Source organism: Lampetra planeri, chromosome 46, assembly GCF_965212315.1.
Source record: "Lampetra planeri chromosome 46, kcLamPlan1.2.h2, whole genome shotgun sequence".
Taxonomy (NCBI): Eukaryota; Metazoa; Chordata; class Hyperoartia; order Petromyzontiformes; family Petromyzontidae; genus Lampetra; species Lampetra planeri.
This window is the reverse complement of record NC_136152.1, coordinates 3588671-3611190: the sequence shown is the minus strand read 5'-3', so window position 1 is coordinate 3611190 and position 22520 is coordinate 3588671. Positions and strand designations below refer to the sequence as shown.

The 22520-nt window shown below is 47.5% G+C and overlaps 1 protein-coding gene across 1 annotated transcript; it reads left to right on the top strand.

The window, feature by feature from the left end:
* Nucleotides 1-717: 717 nt before the first annotated feature.
* On the top strand, nucleotides 718-22105 carry LOC144733329 (bone morphogenetic protein receptor type-1B-like). The gene is made up of 13 exons (XM_078615171.1): nucleotides 718-956; nucleotides 2423-2544; nucleotides 3482-3575; nucleotides 4664-4742; nucleotides 8948-9032; nucleotides 10478-10532; nucleotides 11150-11206; nucleotides 12174-12360; nucleotides 12641-12762; nucleotides 15050-15225; nucleotides 16310-16491; nucleotides 18699-18832; nucleotides 20530-22105. The coding sequence occupies exons 1-13, from the start codon at nucleotides 924-926 to the stop codon at nucleotides 20674-20676; spliced, it is 1473 nt and encodes a 490-aa protein (XP_078471297.1). The 5' UTR covers nucleotides 718-923; the 3' UTR covers nucleotides 20677-22105.
* The last annotated feature ends 415 nt before the right edge of the window (nucleotides 22106-22520 follow it).

Sequence of the window (22520 nt, the reverse complement as noted above, 5' to 3'; positions counted from 1 at the left end):
CGTGAGCGGGAATCGAACTCGTGTGGCCGGGTTCATAGCGCAGCGTAGCGCTAACCGCTGCGCCACCGCTCCCAGACATCGTGACGTTCGTCTCGCGCACAACGCCACAGCCGAGGCGGTCGTGTGTTCACGTGTGTGTTCACGTGTGTGTTTTCATGTGTGTGGTGTTGGGCTGGGCCCTGCACCCCCCCCCCCAACTCGCCGTAAGTTCACTCCCCCGAGCGGTGCGAATCATCGTCACGGTGGCTTCCCACACGACTATCGCTCTACTGCCCACCCCCCCTCCCCCCCACTGTCTGAGAGGATTTGGAACAAAACATCGGTCGTGGGATTTGGCCAAATAACCTCCATGCAGAACAGTCCTGACAATGATTTTAGATAAATACATGACATAGCTATTGTTGTTCATGTTGTTGTTGATGCAACTTTGGGGGCAGTGCCAGGCTCGGTGCGCTGGCGTTGTTATAATTACATAGGGCTACGAATGATGAATTACGTGGACACTGATCTCTAGATTAATAATAAGTGTCTAAGCGAAGAGGCCGCAGTATCCCGGAGTTCCTGACAACTTACTCCTCCAACTTACTCCGAACAAAAATGTTGCCCGGACCCCGTGTTGCCCGGTCAAGAATGCACAACACTGCCTCCCCTTCCCTTGCAACCTTATCTGTCTCAACGCCCACACCACCACCACCACCTGCAGCACAAGCAGCAATTCAAGGCCACTTCGTGCTCAGCCACACAGCCGCACGGTTCGGCTTCTTCAGCATCGCAGCCGTCGTCTTTCCACCCCCCGAGTTCCTCCGCTGAGCCGCGGTTGGCCCACGTACGGTGCGATAGAAGTTCAACACGCGCGCGCGCGTAACGCGAGCAAGGTGGGGAGCGGCACCGCAGTCGAGACTGGAGCAGCGAGCGTCGTGGCGATGTCTGCTCCTCCTGGCGGCGCCATTCACAGGGTGAGCCGTCTTTGTGTCCGACCTGACCGCCTTTGTCTTCTTCTGATCGCGTGTTCGTGTGCTCATCACCGTCATCAGCCATGATATATCCACTGCAGGCTGGAGACCTCCCCAAGCCATCGCCCGTGTCTCATAGTCGTTCTTTGCGAATTCGGTACGAAAATAAAAATCAATATTTCACGAGCAGCAATGTGAGACGGTGGCGGGCCTGAAAGAGCCGCGGGTTGTCGACCCCTGGTCTAGCCCCCTGCGTATTAGCCGATTCCATCGCTCCATCTCCACCGTGGACGTTCACTCGGGGCGTTTCCTTCTCCCTCGTTGTGCTGCCACTCCGGCGCTGGTCTCGACGATCTTCGCGTCTCGTCACGTGCCTTGACCCAGCCCGCTCACCTCCCTTGACGCCCGGCAATTTAACGTCCAAATCAATGTCCACGTAGGATTTTCTCTGCGTGTAAATGTGTCCCTTCTGTTTGTCCCAAGGCCTCATTCCCAGTACACCTCCGATTAGCATGGTTGGGCTACGCACGGTGCGAAAGAAGTCAACACTTCATGCGTGCGTACAGGGTTGGCTACAAATACCTTTTGCATAAAAACAAAGAATCATGGGACCTCTAATGTCGCCATCCTCCACTCTCAGCACGCACGTGGATTCATGCCCAAGCTCTCCTCGGCAGATTATTCCAAATGGATGGCTTCAAAACCTCATTCCTCGTGCCTCTCACCACGCAGTTACACCAACAGGTTTCAATATAATCTGTAAAAGGTCTGAGAGAGAGAGAGAAATAAAAACAACCCCATCATCAGGCTGGGAAACCCCCACAAAACGTTTCAAATAAAAAAAACACGCGGCCTCTGTGCATTGTGCAGCAAAGTCGAGGTCAGCGGTCCCTCTCCTGCCCTCGTCTTGTGTCACACGTCGACTTATATCTGAGCAAACCGGACTGAAGTTGTCCATCTCTGCATCGCCGCAGCCTGTGGCACCAGTCGGTCACATTGGCTCAGATGTCCCAATCAGAATATTGACGCAGCAGGACTGAGGCTCTTGATCACTGATGCCCGGTAGTTTGATGGTGGCCTCCTGTGACGAGTGGACCGACAAACAAGGCGTGGATCGCCGATGTGGCCACCGGTTTGATTTCAACTTGTTCTCGTAGATCACGACTCACCCACATCTCGAACACCACCATCACGAGCGTCCTCTCTCACCCCCACCCAATACCCCCCCCCACTACCCCCCCACCCCACCCACTACCCCCCCACTAACCCCCCCACCCCACCCACTACCCCCCCCACTACTCACCCACTACCCCCCCCCACTACTCACCCACTACCCACCCACTACCCCCCCCCCCCACTACCCCCCACACCCCCACCCACTACTCACCCACTACCCCCCCCACACCCCCCCACTACCCCCCCCCACACCCCCCCACTACCGCCCCCCCCTCTGCCTTTATCTCCACCAGTCCGGCGAGAGATCCTTGAGTCTCTTCGTCATCCAGCTGACTTTGTCCCTCGTCGGCGGCCTCAGACAAGTCGAACGGACGTGCAACTGCACCGTCGGCGGCTGCGTCAACAACGCCTGCCGGTACGTCACGTGACGGTACAACACGTGCCAGTACGACACGTGCCGGTACGACACGTGCCGGTACAGCACATTGCCTGTAGAACACGGGCCGGTACATCACGTGACGGTACAGCACGTGCCGGTACGACACGTGTCGGTACATCACGTGACAGTACAACACGTGCCGGTACGACACGTGCCGGTACAGCACGTGCCTGCAGAACACGTGCCGGTACATCACGTGCCAGTACGTCATGTGCCGGTACAGCACGTGCCGGTACGACACGTGCCGGTACGACACGTGCCGGTACATCACGTGACGGTGCGGTCGGGTCCGGGGGCTCCTCTCGAGCGCGTGTGAATTTGCACGCAATGTTTGTGAATCCGCATACGGTGGTGAACTTGAGAATGCGTGGATCAATTGGAGCGCCGTTGCACCGCTGGTTACAAGAGAAACTCGATTTATATTTGGCTCAATAATAACACGATCGGTTCCTGCTGCTGCTGTTGGGGGTAAGCAGGAGTGGAATCAGAACGGACGGCTTCGCTCGCTGTGCTTTTGGCTCGGTGTGTCAGGGCGAGAGGGTTCGAATCCCAATCGGGGCGCATTTCCGTGTGAACTTTGTCGGTTCTCCCCCCTGTTATGTGTGGGTCTCCTCTGGGGTTCTACGATTTCATGGCATAGCTTACAAACAAATGTCGAAATATATACACACAATGTAATTGGTATTGGCCAAACATACCAATGCTGAGAGATGACATCGGAAATTGACTCCACTGGGATGACACAACGCGAAATCAACTTGGCACGACCCTCGTGAGAGCTGCGTCGAGTGGAGGCGGCTCTTGTACCCGCAGTGGCGTTTGCGAGCAGTTGCAGGGCTGCGCCTTCACCTTTGGACGTCACGCCTCCCCACCGCCCACCCACTCACTCCCTTTGTTCCCATCGCGATCGCAGCACCAACAACAGCTGCTACGCGTTCAAGAAATGGACCGATGACCAGTTGGATACAGAATTTGGATGCACAATGGACAACGAGATTCGCTGTTGGGTAAGGACGCCTCAAACGACTTCAACACACGACTTAACGACAACAAGATGGGATTACACATATATACACGGTGTATTAGGCGACGTTCTGGGCAATGGACCTTCTGCAGGAGGAGTGCCGTTGTCCTTCCCCCACGCAGTTCGGCACCACAACGTACTTGTACACGCGCAGCGTTTGACTTCTTTCGTGCGCGCGTGCCATCGCTGTTCCAGGAAGACGACGTCTTTAGCCACTTGGATCGGGTCAAGTCCACGAAAATGGAAATTCGTGCAAATTATTTGCCAATTGGCAGGTCACGTGCCGCACAATCGGACACATTGACAGGCCGTGAACTTGAGCACGGCACGGCAAACGTACAACTCGAACTCGTAGCAACGCTCTTCTTTTCACGCGTGATGCACAGCTGGCAAACGATGTTATCGCTCGTGCGTGTGTGTGGATGTAGGGGGCATTTGTCTCGGGGCTCTGTGCAAACTACCGCTGGTCTGCGATTACTGATTATAATCAAAGAGGACGACGACTTGCCTATATAAGGTGCTTCATTAATGAAGTTCCTCTACAATGCGAAGAGGCTTTGCATCACATCTCAACCGCCCTGGCTGCTGTCGAGCCTAGGGGCACCCCCGTTGGCAGCTGCAACTTGGCGGCACGAGGAGTGAACACAGCATGCCAAGCGGCGTTCTGGCCCCGTGCCCCTAGTGGACATCTGTGAGGAAAGAGCTTCACAAGTTCAAGTTCAAGTTAATTTATTTGGCTCATCACAGCTCATCGGATTCCTCCGGCTGCAGCATTAACACAGATTCGGATTTCGAAATCCGAATAAAGGGCGGTGCCGAAATTTGTCCGTGTTTTTTTCTGACTGACAGTGAATGTTTTAGTTTTTCTGATTGACAGTGAATATTTGTGTTTTTCTGACTGGCAGTGAATATTGTTAGTTTTTCTGATTGAGAGTGAGTTTTTTTTTTCTGATTGAGAGTGAATATTTTTAGTTTTTTTGACTGACAGTGAATATTTTTAGTTTTTCTGACTGACAGTGAATATTTTTGTATTTTTTTCTGATTGACAGTGATTTTTTTTTGTTCTGGCAGAGTGGATCGTTCCTGTGCTGCTTTAATAGAGATTATTGCAATGAAGGGCTGAACCCAAAGGCCCCTAAACGTCCCACAGGTGAGACTTTTCAATCTCCAACGTTGCATCTTCACAGTGCACTGTCCTGCACCTTATACTTCTTTCACTCGCCGCACGTAGCCAACCGCGCCAATCGGAGGAAGGACAACAAACTAAAAACACAAATCAGTTCTAAAGAAATTCGTTTTCATTCTTGGAATAAATCCTCGTCTAAGAATGTGGTCACGCGCACGAAAGTACGGGACAGTAAAGGCAAAGGCCCAGCCATGAAATTGCTTGCTCACGCCCATGCTGGCAGAAGGGAATTACCACCAGACCCCTCTGGCGAGCCACCTTTACAAATGTAACTTTGGTCTACTCTTCCACGCTGGCCAGACATCTTGAGAGAGGCGGGAATGCCCGCAGCTTACCCCCCCCCCCCCCCACCGTCGTACATTTCCACCTGCCAGTCAACTTGACTCTTGTGGTGTGCCAAATCGAGGCCGACCGAAATTCAGTTTTGGTTTCGGCGCCGAAAGTTGGCAAATGGCCTCTTGCGGCATAGTTTCGGTTTCGGCCGAAAGTACATTTTTTACTTTCGGTTTCGGCTGAAACCAGAAATTCAGTTTCGGTCGGCCTCTAGTACCACATGTGTGCTGCTGGGTGGTAGGCAGAGGCAGTGGGGGGTGGATTTAACCAATTTACCCCCCTCCCCCCGTGTTTCAACTGCTGCGCCGTGTGAGCTGAAGACGACCTGTAGATTACTCCGTGAAGAAGGCCTCCATAGCTCATCGGATTCCTGCATTATGAATAAAGATCCTGATTGGGTCCAGCACGTTCGCCGTTTCACTACGGCCGGCATCCGCAGCAGGCGATCAACGGCAGCACTGCACCTTTACCGCTGCCTGCCCTACAGCTGTCAGCCCAGACGGTTCACCCCGTAGTCTTGTGCTGGGAAATCGAGTTTTTAGGTCCATTCAGCGTAAAGCAGTTTCAATACGGGCAAAAAAAGAGTCTATTTGTTTGTGTTTCTCTCCTTGTGGTGATACTTTGTAGGACGAACGTGAAGATTTATAAGGGCACGGGGTGACCAAAACGGTCTGACTTGTAGAAGAATCGGTTTTACCCTTCCTGGCGATAAAACAGGAGGTGCTAGTGTTTTTGTTGTTTTTGTTATTTTCTTTGAACCTATCTCCGTGACTTTACCAAAAGACCCAAAGAATATGTGCTAAGATGTTCAAACACCAAACAGAAACCGTTTGCAATAAATCAAGTTACTGCATTAAGCACACACACGGTGCTTGTGATGAACATGCAAACAGAACACGCGCTGGTAACAGATTGCCAGACAGGGTGAGACCGATTCTTATCCTTTGATACTGGCATGAAAGGTCCCATGTTGAAGGTCTGAATTGGTCTGTAACAAAGTAGGGCACTGATAAGGGGTTGACAGGCATGTAGTAGTGTAATGTATAGTGTAGTGTATATTAGTGTAGTGTAAAATGTAGTGTATATTAGTGTAGTGTATATTAGTGTAGTATATAATGTAGTGTATATTAGTGTAGTGTATAATGTAGTGTATATTAGTGTAGTGTATAGTGTAGTGTATATTAGTGTAGTGTAAAATGTAGTGTATATTAGTGTAGTATATAATGTAGTGTATATTAGTGTAGTGTATAATGTAGTGTATATTAGTGTAGTGTATAGTGTAGTGTATATTAGTGTAGTGTAAAATGTAGTGTATATTAGTGTAGTATATAATGTAGTGTATATTAGTGTAGTGTATAATGTAGTGTATATTAGTGTAGTGTATAGTGTAGTGTATATTAGTGTAGTGTAAAATGTAGTGTATATTAGTGTAGTATATAATGTAGTGTATATTAGTGTAGTGTATAATGTAGTGTATATTAGTGTAGTGTAAAATGTAGTGTATATTAGTGTAGTATATAATGTAGTGTATATTAGTGTAGTGTATAATGTAGTGTATATTAGTGTAGTGTATAGTGTAGTGTATATTAGTGTAGTGTAAAATGTAGTGTATATTAGTGTAGTATATAGTGCAGTGTATATTAGTGTAGTGTAAAATGTAGTGTATATTAGTGTAGTGTATAATGTAGTGTATATTAGTGTAGTGTATAGTGTAGTGTATATTAGTGTAGTGTAAAATGTAGTGTATATTAGTGTAGTATATAATGTAGTGTATATTAGTGTAGTGTAAAATGTAGTGTATATTAGTGTAGTGTATAATGTAGTGTATATTAGTGTAGTATATAATGTAGTGTATATTAGTGTAGTGTATAGTGTAGTGTATATTAGTGTAGTGTATAGTGTAGTGTATATTAGTGTAGTGTATAATGTAGTGTATATTAGTGTAGTGTATAATGTAGTGTATATTAGTGTAGTGTATAGTGTAGTGTATATTAGTGTAGTGTATAATGTAGTGTATATTAGTGTAGTGTATAATGTAGTGTATATTAGTGTAGTGTATAGTGTAGTGTATATTAGTGTAGTGTATAATGTAGTGTATATTAGTGTAGTGTATAATGTAGTGTATATTAGTGTAGTGTATAGTGTAGTGTATATTAGTGTAGTGTATAGTGTAGTGTATATTAGTGTAGTGTATAATGTAGTGTATATTAGTGTAGTGTATAATGTAGTGTATATTAGTGTAGTGTAAAATGTAGTGTATATTAGTGTAGTGTAAAATGTAGTGTATATTAGTGTAGTGTATAATGTAGTGTATATTAGTGTAGTGTATAATGTAGTGTATATTAGTGTAGTGTATAGTGTAGTGTATATTAGTGTAGTGTAAAATGTAGTGTATATTAGTGTAGTATATAATGTAGTGTATATTAGTGTAGTGTATAATGTAGTGTATATTAGTGTAGTGTATATTAGTGCAGTGTATAATGTAGTGTATATTAGTGTAGTGTATAGTGTAGTGTATATTAGTGTAGTGTAAAATGTAGTGTATATTAGTGTAGTATATAATGTAGTGTATATTAGTGTAGTGTATAATGTAGTGTATATTAGTGTAGTGTATAGTGTAGTGTATATTAGTGTAGTGTAAAATGTAGTGTATATTAGTGTAGTATATAATGTAGTGTATATTAGTGTAGTATATAATGTATAGGATGAACGTTGAGATGTATAAGGGTCACGGGGTGACCAACAGGGTCTGAATTGGTCTGTAATAATGTAGGGTATACTGATAACAGGTTGATAGCTATGTAGTGGTGAGTGTAGTCGTGAGTGTACTAGTGGTGAGTGTACTAGTGGTGAGTGTACTGGTGGTGAATGTAGTGGTGAGTGTAGTGGTGAGTGTACTAGTGGTGAGTGTAGTGGTGAGTGTACTAGTGGTGAGTGTAGTGGTGAGTGTACTAGTGGTGAGTGTAGTGGTGAGTGGTGAGTGTAGTGGTGGTAAGTGTAGTGGTGAGTGTAGTGGTGAGTGTACTAGCGGTGAGTGTAGTGGTGAGTGGTGAGTGTAGTGGTGGTAAGTGTAGTGGTGAGTGTAGTGGTGAGTGTACTAGCGGTGAGTGTAGTGGTGAGTGGTGAGTGTAGTGGTGGTAAGTGTAGTGGTAAGTGTAGTGGTGAGTGTAGTGGTGAGTGTACTAGTGGTGAGTGTAGTGGTGAGTGGTGAGTGTAGTGGTGGTAAGTGTAGTGGTGAGTGTAGTGGTGAGTGTACTAGTGGTGAGTGTAGTGGTGAGTGTAGTGGTGAGTGTACTAGTGGTGAGTGTAGTGGTGAGTGTAGTGGTGAGTGTACTAGTGGTGAGTGGTGAGTGTAGTGGTGAGTGTAGTGGTGTGTGTAGTGGTGAGTGGTGAGTGTAGTGGTGAGTGTAGTGGTGAGTGTACTAGTGGTGAGTGGTGAGTGTAGTGGTGAGTGTAGTGGTGTGTGTAGTGGTGAGTGGTGAGTGTAGTGGTGAGTGTAGTGGTGAGTGTTTGTGTTTTTCCTTGTGGTGATATGACTTTGTAGGATGAACGTTGAGATGTATAAGGGTCACGGGGTGACCAGCGAGGTCTGACTTGGTCTGTAGTAAGCTAGGGGGCACTGATCAAGTGTTGACGGCTGTGCTGCTGCGTGTTTATTCTCCGGGTGGCCAACGTAGCGAACGTTTTGAGTCTCGTCCGACGAAACCGGTTCGAATGCGCGCCGACACCTCGCGGGCAGACGCTGGAGTTCACGATCCGAGTGCGCCGTTCAAAGCAAAGTGCGCGCACGCGATCCGTCGACGCGCGCGATCCATCGACGCACACTTGTGTTGCAGACGGCGGCGAGCGCGGATCGACGATGAGATACGTCTTGATCACCATTATCCTGTTCACCATGGGACTCGTTGCGCTGTTGTGCAGGTACGGGTCATCATCATCATCATCGTGGGCATCTGCGTGGGTAGGGGTGCACTGTGGGGTGGGTGTGTGCTGGCCACCCACCCCCTCGTGCGCCGTGCCGGGCTGCACAGGTGCTGCTCGCTAACAGCACTTGCCCCAACAGTCTGTTACAGGCTACACGGGGGATCTTTGTCTTTGTGTGGCAGCTTTAAGCGACCGGCAGGGAGCCCAGGCCACAAGGAGAGGCACCCGAATCGGCAGATGAATGAAGTGCAAACATGTTCAGGAACATAATTCACAAACAAATGATTTGATTCCAACAAATGAACCATAAACGACACAATATTTTTTTATAAAACATTGCTGCAAATGAAAAAAAATATCTTTCCCAAAAATACGCAACAGCGTAAAATGTAGTATCCGCTCCCGGTGTGTGCGTGTGTCACTGAACAGCACCAGGCTGGTTTGATAACTGTCATGCGCATGAAAGCAACACGCACGATAACCTAATTGCGAGTAGTGTGCCTTTAAATGTTTTTGTTTTATTGCCACCGTCAATTACGCGGTGCAACCGAAATAACAGAAAACGTCGTTATAGCCGAACATGTTATTGTATGCAATGGCGGAGCCAGGATTTTCAGGTAGGGGGGGGGGCAACCCCTCCAGCAATGAAAAAATGATAGGAGTTGTTAGTAAGTAAGGAGTTGTTAGTAAGTAAGGAGTTGTTAGTAAGTAAAGAGTTGAAACTAACGATTTAAAACAGTCTGCCTCAGCAGCAGACCATGCTTTCCCACCTGATGATGGACGCTTGTGTTGCGCCCGAAACGTCGTGATTTATTTTATTTTATACCCACGTGACTTTACCGAAAAAACCAAAGAGTAAGGACTTGTCCCTTGCTTGTTATTCGACACGTGTGCGTCGATGGCGCAGCCATCGATCGAGGGTCGAATTCGAACCGCGCTGTGTGATCGGCATCGCGCTCGCTGAAGGTGAATGCCTTCAGGGAAGTCGTGTGCTGTACACGCAACTGCGCACAATTATGTGAGTCACTTATAACCGCTTTGCCGTTACGTATTGCCAATTATGGACTCAGACTATTGTCCTATCATCTCATAGAGTCCCTTGCACGTAAAAAATATGCTACAAAGTGGCAGTGGGGGTCGCAAAATGCCGATTTATTACTAATAAACCCCAATGATCCGATCGAAATTAGGGATTTCGATCGGATCATTGGGGGGGGGGGGCACGTGCCCCCCACCCCCCACTGCTCGTCTGTGGTTCCTCCTCGCGCCTCTGAGCGTGAGTGTATCCCCTAACAAATCATCGTTAATTACCCCTTCCTATTACTATGTTATTAATGCAATGTAATAGGCCGTATGTGAATACTGCTTAGGCTACGCGTCTTTACGGTTTGTTTTCATCATCATTTGTGTTGTTGTTTAATCAATTGTGTTGTTGTTTTCAGCCTGACATGGTCCAGACTCAGCAGCAACGACGTCCAGCGGTGTGGACGACAAATGGTGCTGAGAGACGCATTTCACCACTTTCACGCAATATCATTCACAATAGAGGGTTTTTTTTGGGTTAGATCGCGAAAAGATGTATAAATGTGTCGTTAAACCCGCCACCACCCGACACAGCCAACTAGTAAGGGTTGGCACGTAAACAGAACGTGCCACTTAGTCACTAGTACAGCACAGCGGTGTGTTTGAGAGCCAAGCCACAACATTTACAATTTGAGCACGACGTTTCAACAGTAATTACAAACGAGCATCGTCAGGCGAACAGCCAAATCTGGCAACCCTTACTAGTTGGCTGTGTCCGGTGGTGGCGGGTTTAACGACACATTTATATATTTACGCGATCTAACCCAAAAAAAACCTACCAAATATATTACGGACGATATTGTTAAGTGTTAAGTATCAGCAGCAGCAGCAGCGGCAACAACAATCGTTGTTTGTTTTTAGCGATCGCGCCACACAAATCACGACGTTGGGTTGAAGCGCAACGCCGTCCGGCCGACTTCGCCTGCGAATGTCGTGAGATGAAAAAAAAACAAAAAATATTTCCGGATGAAATTTGTTGGCGTCTCGATGTTTTTTGTCTGTTGCTGTTGTCCCCTCTTCATCCGTTCAAGGAGCTCCTTCACATCGAGCAGCAATTCCCTAACGCGAATGAGAAGCACGCCGAGAGGGTGAGAGACAGTTTAACACGTGCGAGGCTTTCGCGACCAATATTGTTCATAATCAGCGATTTTTGGGTTTAGATCGCGTTATTTATAAATGTGTCGTAACCCTCCACCACCCGACACGGCCAATCAGTAAAAAAGTGTCACGTTGACAAAAGACAAATAGTTCACTGCTTTAGCCCACCGGTGTGTTGAAGCGTGAAACCACAACATTTACAATTTGAGTACGACGTTTCGCTGGTAATTGCATCCAGCATCATCGGGCAATTCGCCAGAATGGTGAGGCTCTGCTGTGTCATCGCAGTCAAACTTTCCTCGTCCGCCACTCCTGTTACCCGCGGCTGTTGCCATTCGCGGCAGCTGCGAACAACTCTGATTATAATCATCATCATCATCCGCGAACATTTTTACTTTTTTATTTTATCCACGGTTATCCGCGATTTTCCCCGATGATGCGTAGCTAAGCAGCTTACCAATTGCTCGCGACTGTTCTACGGATAAGCTACTACGTATGTAGTAGCTACTACACGTGTAGTAGTAGCTACTACACGTGTAGTAGCTCCTACAGATGTAGTAGTAGCTACTACTACATAAGTAGTAGTAGCTACTACTACATATGTCGTAGCTACGGGCCTCGCACTTTCAAGGGCCCCGCGCTAAATGCTTTCAAGCTGTCAATTCCGGTTCAGTGATTATGCACTTGCTCTATTACTATAGTACTATTCCGCCTTCTACTTTTATGAACGACTGGGTGTTTAAGGTTAGCGATTTGTCGTATTATCTGGCTGTATAGCAAATTAAAAAATACAATTGACTATGCAAGTAAAAAAATGTGTGTTTTAGTGTTTGTGTGTTTTTTTATTTAGGGCCCCTTTATAACAACACATGCTACAGGCCCCGGACTAGCTGAATCTTTGTGTGGAGCTTCGTCTCGGTTTGCAACGTTGCCCGTCCTGTCTCCCGCACGGCGCAGAAGTCGCTGCTGAACGAGGTGCAGCTGGGAACGAGGTTGGCCGTGGGCGGATTTGGCCAAGTGTCGCGCGCGGTGTGGAGGGACCGGGCGGTGGCCGCCAAGATGATCTTGAGCAAAGACGAAGCGAGCTTCCTGTGGGAGCTCGACATGTACAAGACCCACCTGCAGAGCCACCCCAACGTGCTGGGTGCGCGCGCGTGGATGTATAACCCCGCTCGCTTCAAATTGCTGTCGCGAAAATTCCCTGTTGATTTGGCGACGTTAAGGAATTGGAAACCCCTAAATTGGCACCACCTCAGTTAATGCCGACAAGCGAACATGTATATCGCCTGGGATCATGGGAACGAATTCCCGTAAGACTGTTTGCCTTCGTCTCTCCCACTGCCCACTCACCACCCACGTGTGCATGGTGTGTGCCGTCCTGTGCATATGCACTTGCGCGACTCTCCCCCCCCCCCTACCGCCAGCGTGCCTGGGTTCAGACACGTACGGGTGGCCTGACTGCACAGCCCACTACATCATCACGGAGCTACATCCAGCCGGTTCCTTGTACGACTTTCTGCTCGCTCAGAGCGTCCAACTCTCCCAGGTAAGGAGATGTGCATCGCGTCGGCGCCATTAACGAGACACACACGTGGTTGCATTTTGCATCGGTCTTCACCGACGATATGGAGGGATACTCATACTTTTAGGGTTTTTTCGGTAAAGTCACGTAGGTAAAAAAAATAATTAAAATTAATAAAAGTAAAATAAAAAATCACGACGTTTCGGAGGCAACACAAGCTTCCGTCTTCAGGTGGAACCGTCACAGCACGATTGCTGTATCAAGTAAAGGGAAATTCCAGGAGACCCGACCTTGTATCGTGGCATCTCTTGAGGAAGGCCAGCGTCTCGAGAAGCTGTGACTTCTTGTCTCGTTGTCTGTTAAAAACTCTAACAGATCGGTGGAATTCCTCCCCGTAGTGGGTATTAATTCTAGATTTGAAGCTTTCGTGACTGCAAGGATTCATACTCTTAGGTTTTTTCGGTAAAGTCACGCACTTTTATTAATTTTAATTTAATTTTTTACCTACGTGACTTTACCGAAAAAACCTAAGAGTATGAATCCTTGCAGTCACGAAAGCTTCAAATCTAGAATTAGATATGGAGGGAGATGAAAATTAAAAAATGCACAAAGAAGTGTCGAGACGTGCACGCTAGGAATTAAACTGCGCACCTGTGCAGGCTCTAGGCACAATTCAAACTGCTGGGGAGAGTCAGAGAAGCCTGGGCAGGGATGGGTCGAAGCAAAAGATTCTTGGCGGCTGCTCAAGAATAAAAGTGGAGTGGCAGCCAAGAATCTGAACCAGAAACTTTGTTCAGACTGAAGGAATCCGATGAGCTATGAAGCTCTTTTTCGCACGTGTCCAGATGTCCAGTAGCCAGGGAGTGGCGTCATCTGGTCCAACACCATGTGAGACTAGGCTCTAAGAAAAGCTGTCTCGGGTGTGGACCAATCAATTTCAAGGACAGTGCATGCATTGTCAGAGTTGTATTTTTGTTTGCATTTTGACCGCAAGTGTTGTGGTTAATGCAAACATGATCCCTTGTGTAAAGGTGTCAGTTGTGTTGCCAGGTAAAAGGGTAAAAAAACCTACTACTACTGGGCCTTAACTTGTAAAATAAAAATAAAATAGTTGAGTTTATCGTCACAGAATCGCGAGAGATGGCCGTGGCTTTGAAAGACATTCATCCAGCAGTGGATTGCCCATGGCGGATGATAATGATGGTGACATCAAATCGGTGCCATGTAATGTATCAGGCTGGCAAGTTAAGCGTTGATTTATAAAATCAAAGTTGTGTTTGAGCTACAACAATGCATAGATTAACTCTCCAACACACCGGTGGGCTGAAATAGTAACTAATTGGCGTTTTTTGTTTACGTGACAAATCCATTACTAATTGTTTTTAATATCCATTAAAATCGTACTAAAACATGTAGTTTTAGATTTTAAAGGCGTAACAAATAACAACATCCGGTAGGTCTCCGCATGATGTCCCCCGCCACCCCCCCACCAATTGGAAGCAATTTAAATTCAGCCCAACAAATTGTCGCCTCGAAGCACCCAATCGCGAGCGTGCGCGTCCAACACGATCCGCCGTCGATCTACGTCGCCGCTCGGCGCCCCAGAAGCCACCGCGACGGCTCCGTTGAGCACGGCGGACACCGCACGCACGAGGGCTTTCACCTCTCCAGGTGCCCCCCGTCATTCTCACGATGCGCACGGCACGGCGCAGTCGCACGCCACGAGTTTTCAAACGCCACGCCCGGGAGTTCGAACCGGCCACCTCCGGGTTTATGCTTTTGAATCCACAAATTTTCGAGTCGCAAAGGCAAAGAGTCAATGAAGAGGATGGCAGGGCCCAGCCTGGCCGGTGGTGGCGCGTGCGTGAAATCGAGCACTGTGGTGGGCAGTGGTGGGTCAAGACACACGTTTGTGAGACCCCCCCCCCCCACCTCTGGTTCATTGAGGGTGCCACATACCCTAGCTTTCCTAGAGAAACAAAAGAAGTCAGCCCAACAAATATGTCGATTCCATCTGCTCCATCTGCTCCATCTGCACGCGACGAATTCCTCCGGTCGCTCCGGTTTCCTCCCACGCACACATATATATAAGCAATAATCACTTGGTCGATAAGAACTTAATATACAGAGGACCGCAGAGCTTGGAGGTGGACAGAGGAGGGGAGGGGGGGGGGGTGTTTGTCTGCCTTCGTCCGCGTCATTCTCCCTCTTCGAGACGAGGCGAAGAAGTGTGCGGCGCGCTCCAAGTCGAAATGATGAAAGTGTTCACGTCTCGTCTTTGAGTTGCATTCCGTGTTGTTCCTGCGTGCAGGCAATGGTGCTCTCCCACTCGCTGTTGAACGGCCTGAGACACCTGCACACGAGCATCGCGGGACACATACCCAAACCTTCCGTCGCGCACCGAGACCTGAAGAGCAAGAACGTGTTGGTGAAGAGCAACGGGGAGTGCTGCGTGGCGGACTTTGGACTCTCTGCGTATCACGAGAGGTGACTTGAACGTTTAGCGTCCACCTACTTCTCTCTCGCCTCTCCCCAGCCCCCCCTCCTCCTCTCTCTTTCCTCCCCGTGTCTCTCGCTGCCATCACCAATGTGATGCTGACAGGAAGCAGCCGGAGTTATGCACCTTTGAATCTCGATTGAAATCTAGATTTCTTTAGAGCTGCTGCTTGTCGTCGTCGTGATTAGTGTTGTTGTGCTTACCCCCCGCACCTCCGATTAGCGCGCTTGGTCACGTACGGTGCGAAAGAAGCTCACCTTGACAGACATTGTCTGATTGACGTGCAACATTTAGACGAGCAGTGACAGGCGTTTGTATATGCTGCTGCTGCTACTGCTGCTGTAGCACCATTCACGCAAACTTCATCTTGCCACGCTGCACATTAGGGCACGTACATAGATCAAGGCATGTGCAGACAATTAAGTGAATGTTTAATAAAAAAAACTAAACGTGCGGACAGATGGAGTCCACGTGATGCTGTGAGGTAGCGCTGCCTTCTGGCAAGCCACAGGAGATGGCTCACACAGGAGCGGAATTCAGAATCTGAATATTTATTAATCCTGGAGAAACCCGATGAGCTGTGAAGCTCTTTTTCACAACATCTGTGTGGTGATCCACCGCCTTTGCAATGAACTAAAATGTGTTTTATTTCACCAGGTAAGGCCCACCGAGCTATGCAGATCGTTTTTTAGAAGCGACCTGGTCGCAAATCATAGCTCAACGAAGTGGCTTTTCATCACGTGGAAATGAATAGCAGACAAACACTCTCAACGAATGTTTCTAAATGTGGAGGGAGGACCCGAAGAAAAATCCACGCGATCACGGGGAGAGAGACAACGCAAACTCCAAATATACAGCAGCAGGCGTCAGGGTAGGGATCAAACCGACGACCTCCTGTGTACCAGGCGAGGTCGTCAACATCTCAGAGCCACCGTGGGTTGTAGTCGACGTGCAGCAGCATGCCCCGCCACTGTCTCCACAAGTTGCTGTCATCGTATTCTAGAATTGCTGCTGCTGTTGTTGTTCGTTTGTGTGTTCTGACATCAATCCATCCGCGTGAAACTGCGTTCGAAGTTCTGAACAGAGGGCGTTCATCCCGACGAAGAGCGAACTGTCGGGAACGCGCCGGTACGCGCCTCCTGAACTCCTGAGCGGCGCGCTGAAGCACGGCGGCCCCATTGCGGCGTACACACGCGGGGACATCTACAGCCTGGCTCTGGTGCTGTGGGAGATCGCGAGATGCACCGACCTGCCGGGTTTGTCGAAACACGCGCGCATTGCCTGCAGGCAGAGAAGCGCACGCACGCACGCGCACGCACGCACGCGCGCGCACGTGCCAAGATGCCCTCCACGTGAAACAGCGAGCACCCTCCCTGTCCACATTCCACTCCTCCCTCAAGAAGACCTCGGCCTCTTCTCCCTGGGCCCCATCCATCCCTCCATCCCTAGGCACCCACTGGAATTCCTGGACGCACTAAACCTCCCTCCCCCATACCACATCCCTCTCGTAAACTTTGTGAAGCGCCTTGGATAAAGGCGCTTTATAAATTTAAGATAAAAGAACTGGGAAAACATTTTCACACGGATGGATTGATTTTGCCAACTTTAACGTGACATTGCGGGCCAGAGGGATGTCCCAATACTCCGACACACAGCGCCAGCTTTCGTGCCATGCACGTGTGTAAACATGTGTAAACATGTGTAGTAAACATGTGTAAACCATGTGACGCACCGTCCAATTTGCACGGTTGGCTACGTGCGGTGCGAAAGAAGTTCAACATACACGAACATGCATGGCAGGCCCCGCAAGCCCCACCGGGCCTGCAGTCCACGAGCGTGCACGTGATATTCTTCTGAGCCATGTTCCCGTCCGTATGCACGCACGGCTATTTGCAGAGTGTGTGGAAGTGTATGAGCACGTGTCCATGTTCTTTGGGTCTTTCGGTAAAGTCACGTAGATAGGTTGAAAATAATAAAAATAACGTGAAAATAATCATGATCGAAACGTCGTAGTTTTTTGTTCGTTTTATTTATTTTTATTAATTTGAACCTATCTACGTGACTTCAGTTCACTTCACCGAAAGACCCAAGGAGTATTATTTAGCTGTTAAATGTTCAAATCACCAAATTAATGAACTCTAACGCCATCTCCTGCACGGAAGATGGCGGTACACGCCGCGTCTGCAGAATGGTGACCACGTGGGGGCTCCTCCAGGTGACCTCACTGCCAAGTTTAATTCTCCCACACACGTGGACTTGGGCAAACATCCCGATGCGTCGGGTGGAGGAGGGTATTCGAAAATAACCGAGTGAATATTCACGTACGGTATCAATATACGTAAACGACGACGTGCATATCGTTGAATGTGAATACGCCTTGTATGAAGTTGACGCATTTGCTGTCTGGCATGACATCTGTCGTCAGATATCAGTCTCCACTAATACAGCACAATTAGCACGGTTGGCTACGTACGGTGCGAAAGAAGTTCTACGTACACACATCTAATCTAGTTCATATTTATAGAGTGCCTTCAACGCTAGGCGCTCGGCATAGCTTACAAAGCGATGACAGAATAGAGTGATTTAGATGACGGGCGTGCTGCAAGGATAGGAATGAGTGACAGCGATAGAGGGGTGCTTAGGAATGACGAAGGGGTAGGGGAGGGATGGGAAGGAGTGGAGGGGCGAGGGGAGGAGAAGAGAATTGGCGAGAAATAAGAGGTGAGTCAAATTAAAATAAAATAATCGCATTTTCGAACTTGAAACATCGGTTTCCGTAGCCAATACAATGACCCATATTTATTTTTTTGGGTTGGGCCACGTGGTAGCTCTTTACCACAGGGAGTCTACTCGACTTCTGAGTTCACAACCTGATGAGGCTCAAAGTCGTCTTAGCTCAAACGCCGTCACACTCTGATGTTAAATTACGTCATGAAAGGGTGGCACGGTGGCTAGGAGATGTTAACTACCTCGCCCGGTATGCAGCAGGTCGTGGGTTCGATCTGAACCGTGCCGCCTGCTGTATATGTGGAGTCTGCAGTGTCTCTCTCCCAGTGGTCTCGTGCCTTTGTCTCCGGGTCCTCCGGGTTTTACCTCGACATTTAGAATCAACATCACGCGTTTAGAGTATTTGGCTGCTGTACATTTCCACGTGATAAGCCGCTTCGTTGGGCTATCATTTGTGTCCAGTTCGCTTCTGAAATAAAGAGTTACACAGCTCAGTGGGCCTTACCTGATAAAATAAAAAAAAATTGTTTCGTTTTAAGTTTAACTTCTTAAGTCACCAGTGTGGGGCTTTATTGGTCAGAACATGACCAATGCTGTACTTTGGCACGGTATAAATGATACCCCGGTAAACGTGACAATCTTGTCGGGTGGTGGAGGGTCCCTGACGCGACGATTGGCGTAGACCCTACGCTGTGGCCTCACTCATCGTGGCGTTGACTGCGCGTCGCGCGTGCAGGCCGCCCCGCAGACGGATACCAGGTGCCGTACGGCGGCCTCGTCTCAGAGATGCCCACGCTGGAGGAGATGGCTCAAGTGGTGCACGTGCAGGGACAGCGGCCCACCTTGAGTCCCCATTGGCTGTCGCACCCGGTGAGACACAGACTCCGCATTGACACACAGCCACTGTGACGGGAGTGGGTGCTAGAAGAAGACCCGCTACTCCGATGAGGAGTCCCTGCCCCGCCAGGAGTGCATATTTGTTCCCCTTCTCAATATTTGTACCCTGTTACTTTTATTACAAGGTGATGTTTATGTTGCATTTCCCAAATACTGTAAAGCCTTCACTTTACGACCACCTTTATAACTTATCGTGTAGATTTTCGCAGACAGTGTTTTGATTCGTAATCGATTTCAGGGTTAAGCCATCCAATGATCTGGCCAAATTATTGTCGTAAGAACCTCCAATGCCCAACATAGCTGAACAGAATAAATTGCTGCCATGGAAAAGCGTCTTGTTATCGTTTCAGCTCAACAGTGGAGAACGAATTTCACAACCGAAATGTAGCAAAGAGACACGCTACGTTGCACTTGAAACTGCGTCAAGCATCTTCAGGAAAATCCAGGAAGTCAGGATAACTGTGTCACCTGACCCGGGCTTCTAACTTGTTTACGAAACAATTGATGAGTCTACTTTCAGTCTCCGTTTCACTTTGTCATCCCACTAGTTTGATCTTCACCACTTTGGCCGAACCAATGTAGTTTTATCTTCGTCCTTTCCTGGGCGGTAACTAACCATAGCCAACCCGAACCGTAACCCGAATGCTAAAGGGTTTCATAATGGTTGGAACAAATGTTCATTCCCATGGGGATAGGGGGGGGAGAACAAATGTTCATTGGTAGGAATGTATATCTATCTAGCTAGCTTTTTTGGAATTAGGAATGAGTTTTGCATGAAAAAAAATTTGGATATTGGATTTTGGGCCGAATTTTTTATTTATTTAATGTTTTCGGATTTAAATTAACTTACTGTAATCGTCGGTGCGCTAGATTTAATACTCATAATAATAATTTTTGTATAATATAAGTAATTATAATAGATTTTTTAACGTAAAGTTTCATATGTGAAAAATATATAATTTGTCTGTGTGTTCTGGCAATTCGCCCGATGATGCTGGATGTAATTACCAGCGAAACGTCGTACTACTCAAATAGTAAATGTTGTGGATTCACTCTCCAGCACACCGGTGGGCTGAAGTAGTAACTAATTGTCGTTTTGTTTACGTGACAAATCCCTTACTGATTGGCCGTGTCAGGTGGTGGAGGGTGACGACACGTTTATACTTACACGATCGAACCCAAAAACCTTTATTATGAAGAATATTGGTCGCGAAAGCCTACGTGTTAAATCTATTACATTTCGCATTTACATAGTGCCCTTTTGAGGGCGCTTTAAATTGCAATCCGACGGCGTTCGGCGAGGAAGGGGATGGAATGGATGGAGGGACAGCGGCTGGGAATGGAGCTGATGTTGGTGCAGCAGCTGGAGATCGATTCTCGTATCGTGAGACCATGTTGAGGCCTTCACCCAGCAGTGAATAGACCATGGCTTATACAGATGATGACTTAGACGATGTGCCGTCCGGTACGTGTACTTTCAGATACAGCAGTGCGCGCTGTATTTTGTTTAATTATTACAAGGGCGAACTTAATCCGCGACAGGAAATATCATCATATTAGAGGTCATCCTAATGCCTCACTTTACAGAAGTCGTGGAAACTGCAATGACAAATCAGTGAGTGCCCTTAATATCTTGCCATTGTTGCGCGTGTGTGCGCGCGCGTGCGCAGATTCTGATCGACTTTGCTCGCACCATGACCAAGTGCTGGACGGCCGCTGCACATCTCAGGCCAAGTGCCAACGAGGCCCTCAGCGCCATAAACGTCTTGAAGCTCAGAAGCGGCGTGCAGTCGCCAGCGCCGAGCCCCTCCGCGTGACGAGCAGGTTGCGGAAAGATAATGAAAAACAGCGGAACTCCGTTCCAATCCCCGTTGATGTTGAGCGCTTGCGCGCAGGCTTTGGATCGATTGCGCTGGCGCGGGGCACCCCCCGGACGATGGGAGGAAAGGGCCGCGTGGTTCCATTGATCTGCGGGGAAAAAATAATCGCGGATTTTGCAGGAGAATCGCGGCACGTGGCCAGCGGTCAAAGTAATCCACGGTAAATTCGCGGATTGCAAAGTTGCGGTTGTTTTTGTAACCACCAAACGGCGCAAATCTGTCGTGTAGGTCTATGGTAAAGGATGATTTAGACTTCAGATCAAAGTTTTTAAAAAATGTATCACCTGAACAAATTACGTGAGCACAGCTCGTCTGCTTTACGCAAACCAACAAAAAGATTGATCGTCGTAAACTTGACCTCTGCGGTCCCCCTGCAGCTCAACTCCTGCAGCTCCACATTCGGGATGCCCACGTCCACGGATCGTGGTCTGTGCTCGACAGAATGTTCTTAATCTGCCGCGGCGTGCTGCGGATTGAGGGAGCGACAGAATGTGTGAATTGCAGGCTTTCATGGATTATTAGAGCGAGGGTTCGTGGAGTTCTGCTGTGTAACGATATAAGTAACTGAAGCGAGTATTTGATTGTAAATGTCGTGACTTTGCTCTCCAAAACACCGGTTAGTGCTGTACTAGTGACGAATTGGCACGTTCTGTTTACGTGACAACCCTTACTAGTTGGCTGTGTCGGGTGGTGGTGGGTTTAACGACACATTTATATTTACGCGATCTAACCCAAAAAAAGCCTCTATTATGGATTCATATTTCACTGCGCAGGTTTTCACCATTTTGCTGTACACCTCTCCAATATTTCCCGGTTGTGCCGCGTGTTTTTCGGCGTGATATTCGATGCTTCATTCCACTTACTAGAAGCTTCTTCAAGAACATAATTCAGTTCCTGTAGAAGCTCCCCGTACATGGATTAAAACTGAATTAATTTCCTGAATAAACTCCCAGTGTGTGGAACAAATCGTCAGATATCATGCCGAACAGCGCTCGATACAACCAGAGAGCTTTAACTATTATTTAGAATTCTGTTATGGTATGCAGTCACATTACAAATGTAACACCTGTATAAACACGATATACATGCACACATTTACATAGCCGCATATCTGCACTGCCAGTGCATTATATGATAAACACAAGGACCGCACATGTTCATTTATATATGCTCTACGGCATTTACAAAATATGATATGTGCCAATTAAAACACACGTCCCTGCTATGTAGTCAGGGTGAGCTTTAGGTTATAGCCAAGATTATAGTGATAGCTGAGATTATGGTGAGAGCTGAGATGGAATCCAGGTCTGGTTGGTGTTAAACCGACTTTGGTCAGTGTTAAATCTGCAAATGGTCAGTGATAAAATCGAATATATAATTGTCTTATGATAATCTAGATGTGATCAACGGTACCTGTATCAATACAAATATTACATTACTATACACTACTGTACACTACACTATATACCACTACACGATACAATACTACACTAGACACGACTATATATTGCTATACACTACGACACTATACACTACTATACACTACTACACTATACACTACTACACTATACACTACTATAAACTACACTATACACTACTACACTACTAAATACTACTATACACGACTACACGATACACTGCACTATACACTACTATACACTACACTATACACTACTATACATTACTATACACTACTACACTATACACTACTACACTATACATTGCTATACACTACTACACTATATACTGCTATACACTACACTATACGCCACTATAAACTA

Coding starts and splice junctions, on each gene's coding strand:
- LOC144733329 (XM_078615171.1), top strand. CDS start 924: ATGTCTGCTCCTCCTGGCGGCGCCATTCACAGG. Junction 957..2,422: donor CTGGCGGCGCCATTCACAGG/GTGAGCCGTCTT, acceptor TATCTCCACCAG/TCCGGCGAGAGATCCTTGAG. Junction 16,492..18,698: donor GAGATGCACCGACCTGCCGG/GTTTGTCGAAAC, acceptor TCGCGCGTGCAG/GCCGCCCCGCAGACGGATAC.